At 38.8% G+C, this 13,079-nt stretch overlaps 2 protein-coding genes across 3 annotated transcripts; one reads left to right on the top strand and one right to left on the bottom strand.

Moving 5' to 3' along the window:
• Window positions 1–1,170: 1,170 nt before the first annotated feature.
• Window positions 1,171–3,821, top strand: LOC121782579 (UDP-sulfoquinovose synthase, chloroplastic-like). Of its 2 annotated transcripts, none has more exons than XM_042180477.1 (3): window positions 1,171–1,295; window positions 1,926–3,003; window positions 3,305–3,821. In XM_042180477.1, exons 2-3 carry the CDS (start codon window positions 1,960–1,962, stop codon window positions 3,704–3,706), a joined length of 1,446 nt encoding a protein of 481 aa, XP_042036411.1. In that variant the 5' UTR covers window positions 1,171–1,295; window positions 1,926–1,959; the 3' UTR covers window positions 3,707–3,821. The 2 variants fall into 2 exon arrangements, with proteins under 2 accessions (XP_042036411.1, XP_042036410.1); XM_042180476.1 differs by lacking the exon at window positions 1,171–1,295 and adding an exon at window positions 1,372–1,831.
• On the bottom strand, window positions 3,813–5,955 carry LOC121782580. The gene is made up of 7 exons (XM_042180478.1): window positions 5,796–5,955; window positions 5,287–5,405; window positions 5,100–5,182; window positions 4,901–5,022; window positions 4,481–4,645; window positions 4,287–4,380; window positions 3,813–4,209 (listed from the first exon to the last, which is right to left on the bottom strand). The coding sequence occupies exons 1-7, from the start codon at window positions 5,830–5,832 to the stop codon at window positions 4,017–4,019; spliced, it is 813 nt and encodes a 270-aa protein (XP_042036412.1). The 5' UTR covers window positions 5,833–5,955; the 3' UTR covers window positions 3,813–4,016.
• Window positions 5,956–13,079: the final 7,124 nt, after the last annotated feature.

The raw sequence follows: 13,079 nt of genomic DNA, 5'->3' as shown, positions 1-13,079 counted from the left end.
GAAAGTCTAGTTTCGTCCCTGGCTGTGGGTGTTGTGCTCTTGCCTAAGCGCAAGCAGAAAAAGTGGGGCCGGACCCACAACCGTGTTCGTTGGCAAGAGCACGGTTGTGGATGCTCTTATGTGCTAACAATACTCAACCAAAAAAATCATCAAATTTAGCAAAAAAAAACCCCTCCATTTTATTTATTTCATAGTTCTGATGCAATGTCTTATGTTCTTGATCAATTAATATTTACTACCGACTTTTATCATGACGTCAAATGAATTCAATTTGACAGAATCGGAATTTCATTATAATTTGGTAGGTTAATTATATGGAATTTCCATTGACAAAGTACTACAATTACTAATAGTTTTCAAAAAACTTACATTTCGAAAAAATAAATTAATGGCATTTAAATTATACTCTACTTATAAGGCATGTTCGAGTGCTAATAGATACATGAAATTACTCACATTAATCAATTGTAAAGAAAAATCTTATATGACCACCACTCATGTTTGACGCACGTTTAGAGTTGTTCCTTTTGATTTATATATTTAGTTTGATTCTAATACATTAAAAAATATTATTGCAATTTTTAATTTCACAAAATTCATAAAAATCAAAGCTCGATTTGCTCGTTTTCTCTATAATTTCAAGTAATTTAATAAAACAACAAATTAAGCTTTGATTTTTATGAATTTTGTGAAATTAAAAATTGCAATAACATTTTTAATGTATTAGAATCAAACTAAATATATAAATCGAAATAAACAACTCTAAACATGCGTCAAACGTAAATGGTGCTCATATAAGGAGCTCACATAAGATATGCAGCATATCATTCCTCATTGATCATTATTGTTACATTTTGTGAAAAACTCTACGAAATCCGAATCAGTATAAAATTTATTAGTACTATTAATGATCTCATATTCAGTACAGAATTTATGTCCAAGAAAATGAAACCCTACAAAAATAATTATGGTATGAAATTGTTCTACAAGACGACCAACTATACATTAAAGACCTTAGTGGGCCAACACTAAGCCCAAATATTGTGGCCCAATCACTACTAATTTATAGATACAAGATTCGAACCCAAATTTATATGCCGTTTGGGGTCATATTAGAAATATTTAATAACACAGGGGCTTTTCTGCAAACATCCTGAGAAATGAAGAATATCCCTATCGATTTCTTCTTTATGCCTTTGAAACAAAACTTATATGATTAGCTAATTAGCTACTATCAATCATCCAACTTATCAACATATTGAGAATATTTTGACCATCAACATCTTCACATAGAGGTAGACCCTTTTCTTCAATTTCTACTTGTGTATGTGTATGTTTTTCTCATTGTTTTTAATGGGTTTTAGTTCAGTACTTCAAGACTGAGTCTTGATTAAGCAGAACCAGAAATCTATCAGCTGCATATACTTGTATTCTGAGTTGGATATTTACTGGAATTTGGCTTATTTTTGTGTTGATTCAGCTTCTGAAAGTGAACTATTTGGCTAATTTTTCTGAAACAGTTTATAGTAGTAAGTGATGAACAATTTCAATTGAATTTACGGTTTAGGGTTTATAATTAGTACAGTAGGCTCATAATTTTGATTAATAACAATGTTTTATTGAATTTTCCCCCTTTCCTGTCTAATTGAGCTCCTGCATATATAAGGCTGTTATTGTTGTTATTCTGCTTCAAATTGCCTCTTCCCGTTATAGATATGTAGCACTTTTTGTATAATTCGCAGTCTCTGAGTCTTGAATGCCAACATGTGGTTCTTAGTAGGAGGCGAAAGGCCGGTTTCTTGATCTTTGGATGTAGATAATTGTTGTTTGAGTAAGTAGTATAATTCATGCTGTCTCTTATGCTGTGTTTTATATACATCTAAGCACGCCTCGTTTGATGCTAATTCGTTGCATACGATATCCAGGTATAGATACGGTCTTGGTTGAAGGTAGCATCTTATGGAAAATGCCGCTTTGGTTTCTTGCTCTTTGAACCTCTTGTCGGGCAGCAGGTCGTGCAACAAGCCCCCGAGCCTTCTTACACCCTCTGCCTCTGTTAGTTTGCAGGTTTCTCAATCACCATTCCGAAAGATTCATCTCAATGGCGATAAAAGATTGCGAAAATATCATACTGTCTATGCAATGGCTGTCTCGATGGGGCAGGAAACGAGGGCTCAGCCCGGATCAGGGTCTGATAACGGCTCCGACGAAGCTTCTTCGCCAAAGAAGGTCATGGTGATCGGGGGTGATGGATATTGTGGTTGGGCTACTTCGTTGCATCTCTCAAACAAGAACTACGAGGTTGCTGTTGTGGACAATCTCGTCCGTAGGAGTTTTGATCACCAGCTAGGTCTTGATTCCCTCACTCCCATCGCATCCATCCACAACCGGATCAGGCGTTGGAAGTCCCTCATGGGTAAAGACATCGGGCTCTACGTTGGAGACATATGTGACTTTGAGTTCTTGTCCGAGGCCTTCAAGTCGTTCGAGCCCGATGCTGTTGTCCACTTTGGGGAACAGAGATCTGCTCCGTACTCCATGATTGATCGGTCAAGGGCCGTTTACACGCAGCACAACAACGTGATAGGTACCCTAAACGTTCTCTTTGCCATAAAGGAATTCGGGGAGGATTGCCATCTCGTGAAGCTCGGGACCATGGGAGAGTATGGGACCCCAAACATAGACATTGAGGAGGGGTTCATCACGATCACACACAATGGGAGGATCGACACTCTGCCTTACCCGAAGCAGGCTAGCTCGTTCTACCATCTCAGCAAGGTGCACGATTCTCACAACATTGCGTTTACTTGCAAGGCGTGGGGGATCAGAGCCACGGACCTGAACCAGGGGGTTGTCTATGGAGTGAAAACTGAGGAGACGGCCATGCACGAGGAGTTGTACAATAGGTTGGATTATGATGCGGTGTTTGGAACTGCGTTGAACCGGTTCTGCGTTCAGGCTGCAGTGGGTCACCCGCTTACCGTCTATGGCAAAGGAGGGCAGGTAAATTTGAACTTATCTATAGCTCATGAGTTTGGTTTGGTTTGTGTTTGTCTTTGTTGTTCTTCTGTTTTGTTCAGTTTTGGAGGTTCCCGTCTAATATTATTTGTATAGGTGAGCACGAATGCTCGTCTCACTAGCACGATCGTTTGCATAGGGTCTAGTTTATGCTCGTTGCAACCCGTTGCTTTGATTATGTTTCTTGATAACGTGTTGTGTTGCTTCCAGCACCCTTTCTTGTTGGTTGTGGCATCTTTTTGTGTCTCGATTAGTTAACTAACCTGTTCTATCTTGAAACGAATAGACCAGAGGATACCTCGACATACGAGACACGGTCCAGTGCATCGAGCTTGCTATAGCAAACCCTGCCCAAAGGGGCGAGTTCCGCGTCTTCAACCAATTCACAGAACAATTCTCAGTGAACGAGCTCGCAGCCCTTGTCACGAAAGCAGGCAAGAAGCTGGGCCTCGATGTTCGGACGGTGTCCGTGCCCAACCCTAGGGTGGAGGCGGAGGAGCACTACTACAACGCGAAGCACACTAAGCTTGCGGAATTGGGACTCGAGCCCCATCTCCTATCAGACTCGCTCCTTGACTCGTTGCTCAATTTTGCAGTCCAATACAAGGACCGGGTCGATTCCAAACAGATAATGCCGAGCGTGTCGTGGAGGAAAACTGGAGCCAAGCCGAAGACGGTCCCCGCCTAATCGAACTTTCTTTGTTTGTATCCCCTTTAGATGTAGGATGTGTGTTGTATCATTAACTATAGACAATATCATATCAAAAAGCTATTTAACATTCAATACTACCCAATTGAGGAAACCTACCTATCAACTTTTTTCATTTCAAGAAAATGTATGAATAGATTGTTTGAAATATTAAACGTTGTAATGTTACATATAAGCAGAGAATCAGAGCCGGGAGGATTGGAGACGCTTCAACACGAAACGCAACACGATGTCGTTGAGCTGAGATTGATGCTTGGTGAATTCATGATCGGAGAATCAGAGCAGAGAATCAGAGCCGGGAGGATCGGAGACGCTTCAACACGAAATGCAACACGATGTTGTTGAGCTGAGATTGATGCTTGGTGAATTCATGATCGGCTCCTTCAACTATACATAGATTATGATTTTGAATATTTTTGGCGAACTCTGACGCATCTTCCACTGGAACCTTTTCGTCTAATGTGCCGTGTATCGTTAGTACGCTGTGAAAATCGTCAAATTTACGAATTCAGGTAAACATAGTGTTATATTCCCAACAGCAATTTGATGGCCTCCAAACCTGCAGTCCGGAGGGATGGATCGACACGCAGCACGAGTGTCCGTCTCGAGACGGTCCTTCAAGCTTGCCTCCATCACCCGATATTCAGTTTTCCCTACAGTGCGCGAGGAGGAGTGAGCGAGTACACGAGCCACAATGTTATCACCCAACGCACGAAATAACAGGCAACAGAGAACGATTCAAACATACATTACCTTTCCTGTTCTTCACGTCGATGAATCCACATTGCTTGATCTTTTCTTCGAAGTCTCTCCCCAAGCGACCTTCAATCCCTCGCCTCAGATCAAAGCGTCCGGCTATGTTGACGACTGTCTGAACGTCATGGTACTTTGAGGCGTACAACAGAACGGCATTCCCTCCTGCAAGTATCCAAAACCCCATTGATCGTTAGATTATGACAATCAACGAAACAGACGTGTGATGATGAAGATTATACTTCAAAACATTCTGTGATTTAGCCTCAGTTTCACATTACCTCAAGATCATATTTTGTGAGATTCTAGAGCTAGATTATTAGTAGCTACAACGTAATATCTAAGATCGTACAATCCATACGAACGAAGCACTGCAGATACAGAGGCGAAAACACACCAACAGCGCAAGAAATCACATACCTTTACTATGCCCAACAACGGCCACTATGCAACACTGCTCAGCCTTGAAGTGCTTGACTACAGCATACAGATCCTCAGCCTCTCTACGGTAATTTCCATATTGGAACGAGCCCTCACTTTCCCTAAACGACAAAGCACAACAGAGATAAATGTGGAAACAACACGACTCGAAAGAGGTGAGACAGAATCGAGCATTTACCCATTGCCAGCGAAATCAAAGCGGAAGGCGCTGATTCCCTCTCTCTCGAAAGCAAAAGCAAGATTCACCATAGGAATTCGATCCTGCAGTTGGTAGAGAGAAACAACACAAAACAAAATAGAAATAAGGCAGCCAGAAAATGCTTATGCTCTAATTTGATCCACGAAATAGTTAAATGATCATACACCTTCGTGGACCTGAATCCATGGCATATAACTACGAGCTCGCTCGACCCCGTCTCGTGCAGTATCCCGACTAGCTTCTCACCATGGCTGTTCTCTATAGACACTTTCTTTCTCTCCACCACTAGTATACACAATATGAGAGAGATACAGCAATCATAAGTAGTGAAAATCAAAACTCTCTTTTCCAATTAGAATTGAGAAATCAAAGCCCTCTTTTTCCAATTAGAAATTGAGAATGTGTCATTTCAACAAAAACTACAGAATAATTCACTAAATCTCAAGTATGAACTCAGTTTCCCCCAAATTGCTCATCAAGTTATAAGGTAAATTAGGAATTCAAAAATACAGAATTTAGAACTAAAACTAACACACAAACTAAATAATCAAAACCGATAGCAAAGAGAAAAAGTGATATCACAATCAGAAATAAAAAAAAAAAAAAATCACTCTTCGAGTTCATCAGATTTTGTTAACTATCTCGATGCTACTTTCAAATAAAATACTGACCTACCTGGAGATTTGTGATGTTGACTCTGGTTCTCCGACATCGGAATCTTCTTTCCTTTTCCGATTAATTTTGAAGGAGTTGAATAATTATGTTCATTTGATCGTTTACTACTTTCGATAGTTGTGTATGCATATAGCTTATAAGAGAAAATATCTGTCCAATAAAAAGAAATGACATTTTGGATGACAAGTAAATTAATGCATAATTAATAAATTACAATAGACTATAAAAGATTTAATTAAAATAGTGTTAGTGTCTAATGGGTTCTAATAGTTTAAATGGTAAACAAATTGATTAATATGAATAATGAGTTGAGAAAACTTTCATAAATGGAAATGAACTATTTTTATGGGACAAAAAGGAAAATGCCCTATTTATATGCTATTGAGCGAGTATTAGTAGTCAGTGGCGAAGGGAATTCAGGACAAGGGGGTCGGTGGTACCCCTAATTTTTTTTTACTACTAGTATTATATATAATTTATTAGTAATGTATTTTACAAAAATTTCCAAAAGATAGCTATGAATATTGAAGGAAGATTCATCTAAATCTAAGGAAATAAATCAGAATATAAGGTTTGAGATAAAATTTAAATTTAAAAATTAAACCCTAATTAAAATCTATAAAAACCTCATTCCGTCAATTGCCAGACCAAGTCTCTAGTCCGCAATCCTCCACCTCCCCTTCCCATCCGGTGATCAGCAGCCTGCAGGAGCAGAGTCGTGCTCGGCGCTCCGTCAACTGTAGAACATTTAATCCAGCCATCCAGCTTCAGAGCCTCCAAGTTTGTTTCTTGATTTCTATGAGTATTAAAAGCTTTATTGCAGTGCTGCTAATCTGCTATGTTGTTAAAACTTTAATTTAATGTTTGTTTAATTTATCATTCTAGTTATAGTTGTAGCCGTAGACTTGTAGTTGGGAATTGTGAATGCATGAGTTTTATACTTTTATATAGTTTGAGTTATCAATAAGCTGCAAAATACCCTTTCTAGCTAGATATAAGTTTGTATATTTTTAATAGTTTTGCAGAAAGTAGAATTAAAAAGAATGAGGAAACAATCTGATCATCGAAATATGTTCAAAAGAATGAAATCTCATGATAGTTCAAGTTCTTCGGCTCCAAATGATAATATGTCTCCTTCAAATGCTAGTGCGTCTCTGGCTCCTCCCAATGTTACCGTGACTCTTTCAAATGTTAGTGTGTCTCCGACTCCTTCAAATGTTACCGTGACTCCTTCAAATGCTAGTATATCTCCGACTCGAAGTGTCCCGTTAGAGGAAAAAGAATTGATTTACGATGTTGAAAAACTTAATCATGATCCTGCAAAAAGAGATACTATAATGAAATTTCCTACAAATGAGCGAGATGCAGTTAGGAGAGCATATATTCTTAAAAAGCCTTGTCAACCAAGATCTCACAACTTTCCTAGAAAAAAAATTGGAGGACGTCGATTTATGCCTTATTGGTTCGATACATGGGATTGGCTTGAATATAGCATAACAGAAGATGTTGCATTTTGTTTTGTTTGCTACTTGTTTAAGAATGAAGTTGGACTTACTGCGAGGGGAGATGCATTTGTGAACAAAGGATTTAAGTCGTGGAATAAGCCGGACAGATTTACGAAGCATATTGGTGGAGTAAAAAGTGCTCACAATCTTGCTTATGAGAAATATGTGAACTTAAGAGATGGCAAAAAAAGTTTATTCTTGTTTCTCTTGATAATGCCACCGAGGTTTGCGTTATCTACTGCGGCAAGGTTTGGGCTTTCGTGGACATAGAGAAAATAGTGAATCCCTTAACAAAGGAAATTTTCTTGAACTTTTGAAATGGTTAAGGACACATAATGAAGTTGTTTCAAAAGTGACTTTGGAAAATGCTCCTGGAAAATGTCAATTGATATCTCCAACTATTCAAAAGGATATTATCAATTGTTGTGCTAAAGAAACAACTAAGCGAATTGTGGAAGAACTTGGTGTTGACTATTTTGCTATATTAGCTGACGAATCAAGTGATGTGTCCCAAAAGGAACAATTATCTCTTTGCCTACGCTATGTTCAAAGAAAAACGGGACAGATAGTGGAAAGATTCATTGGTCTTGCTCATGTTGGTGATGCCACAACTTTATCTCTTTGAAGTGCAATCATATCATTGCTTATTGAACATTCATTGAGTCCATCTAAGATTCGAGGACAAGGATATGATGGGGCTAGTAACATGAATGGTGAAATACATGGATTGAAGACTTTGATTATGGAAGATACTCCAAGTGCTTACTACGTCCACTGCTTCGCCCACCAACTTCAACTGACTCTTGTAGCCATTGCAAAAAAGAACGATGAATGTGCTTGGCTTTTTTATACGATTGCAAATTTATTAAATGTTGTAGGAGTTTCTTGCAAGAGAAGAGAATTGACTGGTGAAATTCAAGCACAAAAACTTGCTCAAGCCTTGGAATAGGGTCTGGGTTAAATCAAGAACTTGGTTTGAAGAGGCCCGGGGACACTCGTTGGAGTTCTCACTACAGGACTCTTTTAAATGTCATGGACCTATTTTCTACAATTGTTAAGGTTCGTATGATTATTGGAAAGAATGGCTCTAAATCGGATGATAAGTGCAAAGCTCAAGGCATTTTGTACTCAATGGAGTCATTTGACTTTGTTTTTATGGCACTACTAATGACTACTATATTCGGGTACACTAACAATTTGTGTCTTGCTTTGCAAAGAAGGGATCACGATATAATTAATGCTATGAGGCTTGTCTCTTTAACCAAAAGTCAACTACAAAAAACGAGGGAGGATGGATGAGAGATTCACTTGAACAAGGTAATCTCATTTTGCAATAATCATGGCATTGTTGTTCCAGATTTGGAAGCTTGTTATGTGCCTCATGGAAGATCAAAGCGTTTTGTTCAACAAGTTTCCTATCGTCATCATTCTCGCATTGATGTGTTTATAGAGGTAATTGATTTATTACTTCAAGAATTTGACAATCGATTTGATAAAGTTAATATGGAGTTGATCAGATGCATGGCTTGTTTCAGTCCTAAAGATGACTTCTCTTCTTTTGACAAAGAAAGTGTACTCAAACTTGCAACATTTTATCCTTCTGATTTTTCAATCATTGATTTGAGGTTTCTTGATTGTCAGCTTGATATATTCATACAGGATATGAGAAGAGATAATGACTTTCAGAATTTGCAAGATCTTAGTTCTCTTTCAATGAAGCTTGTTAAAACAAAGAGGGATGTGGCTTACCCCTTTGTCTTTTTGCTTATCAAGTTGATTTTGATTCTTCCGGTTGCTACTGCAAGTGTAGAGAGAGTATTTTCTGGAATAGCGTTTGTGAAGAATAAGTTGCGAAATAGAATTGGTGATAAACCTTTGAATGATTGTTAGGTGACTTTCATTGAGAAAGAAATGTTTCTACACGTCTCTGATGATGATATAGCCCATCGCTTTAAGGAAATGAAGACTCGTAGAAAAATAAATTAGATGTTATGTTTAGTTTTTGGTTTATTTTGTTTTAAAATATACGAGTTCAAAATTGAATAATATTTCAAATATTATTATACCGTTATTTTCTATTTTTTTAAGTGTTATGTAATTATTTATCATACGACTCGTACCCTCAGTTGACAAATCCTGGATCTGCCACTGTTAGTAGTATGAAATTAAATAGCTACTCCCTCCATCCACTATAGGAGTCTTATTTGTTTTGGACACGGTTTTAAGAAATGTAAAAATAGTGGATTGAATAAGTTAGTGGAATGTGATTCCCATTAATATTAGTTTTACATGAATAAAATGCGAGTGTAATAAGTTGGTGAAATGTGGAGCCTACTTACCGTTTAAGATAAAAGTGAAATATGACTCTTATTGTGAGACAGAGAGACATGACAAAATATGATACTTATTATGGGACGGAGTAAGAATTTTTTGAAAGAGATTTATACACTTTTTTTTGATGGACAAATGGGTCTACTTGAAGAGTTAGTCCAATAAGCCTGGCCCATAATCATATTGATTTTATGGTCCAATTGAGAAATTATGAGCTCATATTTACAAAGTGAGACAATTGTATAGACATTTGCTACAGCCCACAATGAGTTGGGTTTGACATGATTGAGATTGCTTATGACACTTATTAAATTTCAAATTGGAAATAGATTTCTAAATTGGAGTAGTACGTTATTTTATTTTGAAAGTCGATATTAGTGTATAATCTGTCTACTTGCTTACTACAAACGTAACATAAATGAGGAAATATTTTGCTTATTGATTCCAATAGAGCAAATCAGATAGTAGTAATTTAGAAATTATGTACTATGCCTTTTTATGTATACACTTATGCTTATTTTATGATAAAAATGATGATTTAAAAAATATAATTTCATCCTCCCATATATATTTGTACTATATATATAGTAGTGTAAAATAAAAAATCAGTTTTATAGTAAAACCTAAAAAAACTTCTTTAAACTTGTAAGTCATTGATTGCATTCAAGTAAAATTAACTACGCTTAATGTTGTGTTTTCATGTGTTACGCATGTAATAATGGGTGGTCCTACAATAATACTGCATCTAACACATTTCACTCTTCATTTTTACCATAAATGGTAATAGGCCACACATTTAACTAACTCACTCCACCCACATTTTATTATAAAACCAATATAAAAATGTGGGTCTCACATTCCACTAACTTTTTCAACCAACTTTTCTCTACATTTCTTAAAACTCGTGTCCGGTCAAAGAGCGACTCCTATTAGGGGACGGAGGGAGTATAAAATTACAGCATTTACCATTAATTGTTAACTTTTGTAAGGAGATGCATCAACTACAAATCTTGGCAATGATTCTGAAGGTAAGAAGGGTTCGTTAAATATAACCAAATTAATGAGAACCGACGAAATGAGTCTTTCTTCTTATTGTGAGTTAATGAGTCTCCTTTTAATGAGTGCACCATATGTACAAAATTACTGAATCCGATATAAAAAAAAACTAAGGTATTGATATTATAGAAAACCTTTAGTTATTATTGAAATACACTATACTATATAGATACGTGTCACGTCTCTTGATTGTGGCCTGCCGTATTATAATATCACGTCGAACTAACACATGTGTACCTTAGGCTATAAAAATGGTACAAATGCTACAAGAATCTTACTCATTAACAGATGAGGAAATTCCAGAAAGTGAAGTACCCAACAGCCGCGACTCCATCTTGTTTCTTCTATCAAGAAAATGGTGACCCATCTTTTTTTTTCTTTTTCTATTTTCACCTTCCATGTTGATAACATGTACTACAAACAATCACATGCTCACCCACACACCTAACTATATGAAGCCATATATATTTTGTAGCATCATAAAGTCGAGTTGCATTTCAATTAATTTACTTCATTTTCTAAAAAAATTAGAAATCCTAGCTCTATTTTACATTTATATACGATGGAGTATATTATTAAGATAAGATGCGTTCAATTTGATAACACATACTATATACTAGTAATTAGTTAACCAATATACATTAACACAAAAGGCTATAGGTATTTTCTAGATTTATGTTATATGGATATTAAGGCCACCCGCAACGCGTCACGCGGGTGGCTCGTAACCCGTCACGCCGGGACGAGACGGCGGCGAGACGCGTTGCAACGTCCCGTCTCATCCCCGTCCCGTCCCGCCGAGACGGATGGTGAGCCGTCTCGCCACGCGCCAGCGCGACGTGGCGCGCTCCGGCGCCATGCGTGACGCCCAGTTGCCGGCCCGCGAGTGGGCATCGTCACTCTGACGCAATAAATCATTTTTTTTAATTCGAATTTAAAAAAAATAAAAATAAAAAATTGAAAAACGGTAATATTACCGTTATTATTACCGTTTTTTCTTTTATTTTTTTTACTCTATAAATACTCCTAATTCATTCTCATTTCACACACAAATACACATCTATTCTTCCCAAATCATCTCAATTTCCTCTCCAATTTTCATCTAACCTCTTATCATAAAATGTCCGGCGACGGAAACTCTGGCGGTGGCGGCTCCGGCGGGTTTGACATCAACGCGTTCGGCGACTGGGGGCATGTACAATGTCCTGGGTGGTGATTCCGGTTCGTCGACGCCGGACACCCAGGGTTCGTCGACGCCGGGGGGTACCAACCACCCCATTTGGATGTGGATGCATACGCCCGTCCCTCCACCCCGAGGTATTCGCAGGGATTATCCCAGATTCAGGAGGATTATTCGGCTGAACCCACTCCGGAAGGAGGCCGAGGCGGTGGAAGCTCCAGGGTGGAGGCGGACGAGGAGTAGGAGGATCTAGGCCGGCATCCCTACAACCCCAAGGAAACGATGGTTGTGTACAACGCCTGGATCAGCATCTCGTATGATCCCATCGTCGGGAATCAACAATCCCGAAAGTGCTTCTGGGAAAAAGGTCACCGAGGCCTACCACGAAATTAAGCCGAAGGGGTCCCTCCGCCACACATTTAAGATGTTCCGCGCTCACTTTGACCGAGTCGACAGAGAGGTCAAAAAATTATGCGCCATCTACAAGAGTGAATCGGCTCATTACCAAAGCGGAGCCACGAGGGCCGACATTCTGAGGTCGGCTTTGCGAGTCTACTTCAACAACACCGGCAAACAATTCAAACATGTCGATGTTTGGGAGGTCGTCAAAGACGAGGAAAGGTGGGCCGGCGGTGTTCGGTCCAGCTCGGGCTCGACCTCGAAGAGCACGAAGCACACGACGGGTGGTCAATATTCGTCTAGTGAGGGCGGTTCGGGCAGCGCCGCACAAGAGTTTGCCTTGCATGAGGTTGAGGGCACGACAGACGATGCCGGGGGGTCCTCCCGTGGGCGCCGTCGGCCGCAAGGGAGAAATGCAGCGAAGACGGCTAGAGGGAGGAAGGGCCGAGCCGAATCAAGCCAGACGGGCTCGGTCTCGGGGGCACCCTCGAACTCCCTAATGTCCATGTACATGACCGCCACAATGGCGGACACTTCCCGCATGACGCCTCCCCAATACCAAGCTTATCTTGCCGGAATTGAGTTTATGGACAACTTGGTATTCCGCCTCCAGGTGGCTTCAGTGCACCTCCACCGCCTTCGGGTTATGATTCACCGGTGGTGTAGTTTTTTTTTATTTTCTATAAAATTGTGATTTAAATTATGTAATTTTTATTTTTTAGAATTTTAAATATGTGTTTTTTTATTTTTTTAGAATTTTAAGTTGTATTTTTATTTATGTTGTAATTTTATTTTATTTTATGTTGGAAATAA

This window comes from Salvia splendens, chromosome 20, assembly GCF_004379255.2.
Source record: "Salvia splendens isolate huo1 chromosome 20, SspV2, whole genome shotgun sequence".
Lineage (NCBI taxonomy): Eukaryota > Viridiplantae > Streptophyta > Magnoliopsida > Lamiales > Lamiaceae > Salvia > Salvia splendens.
Note: the sequence above shows the minus strand (reverse complement) of the source record. Positions and strands in the feature narration are given on the sequence as shown.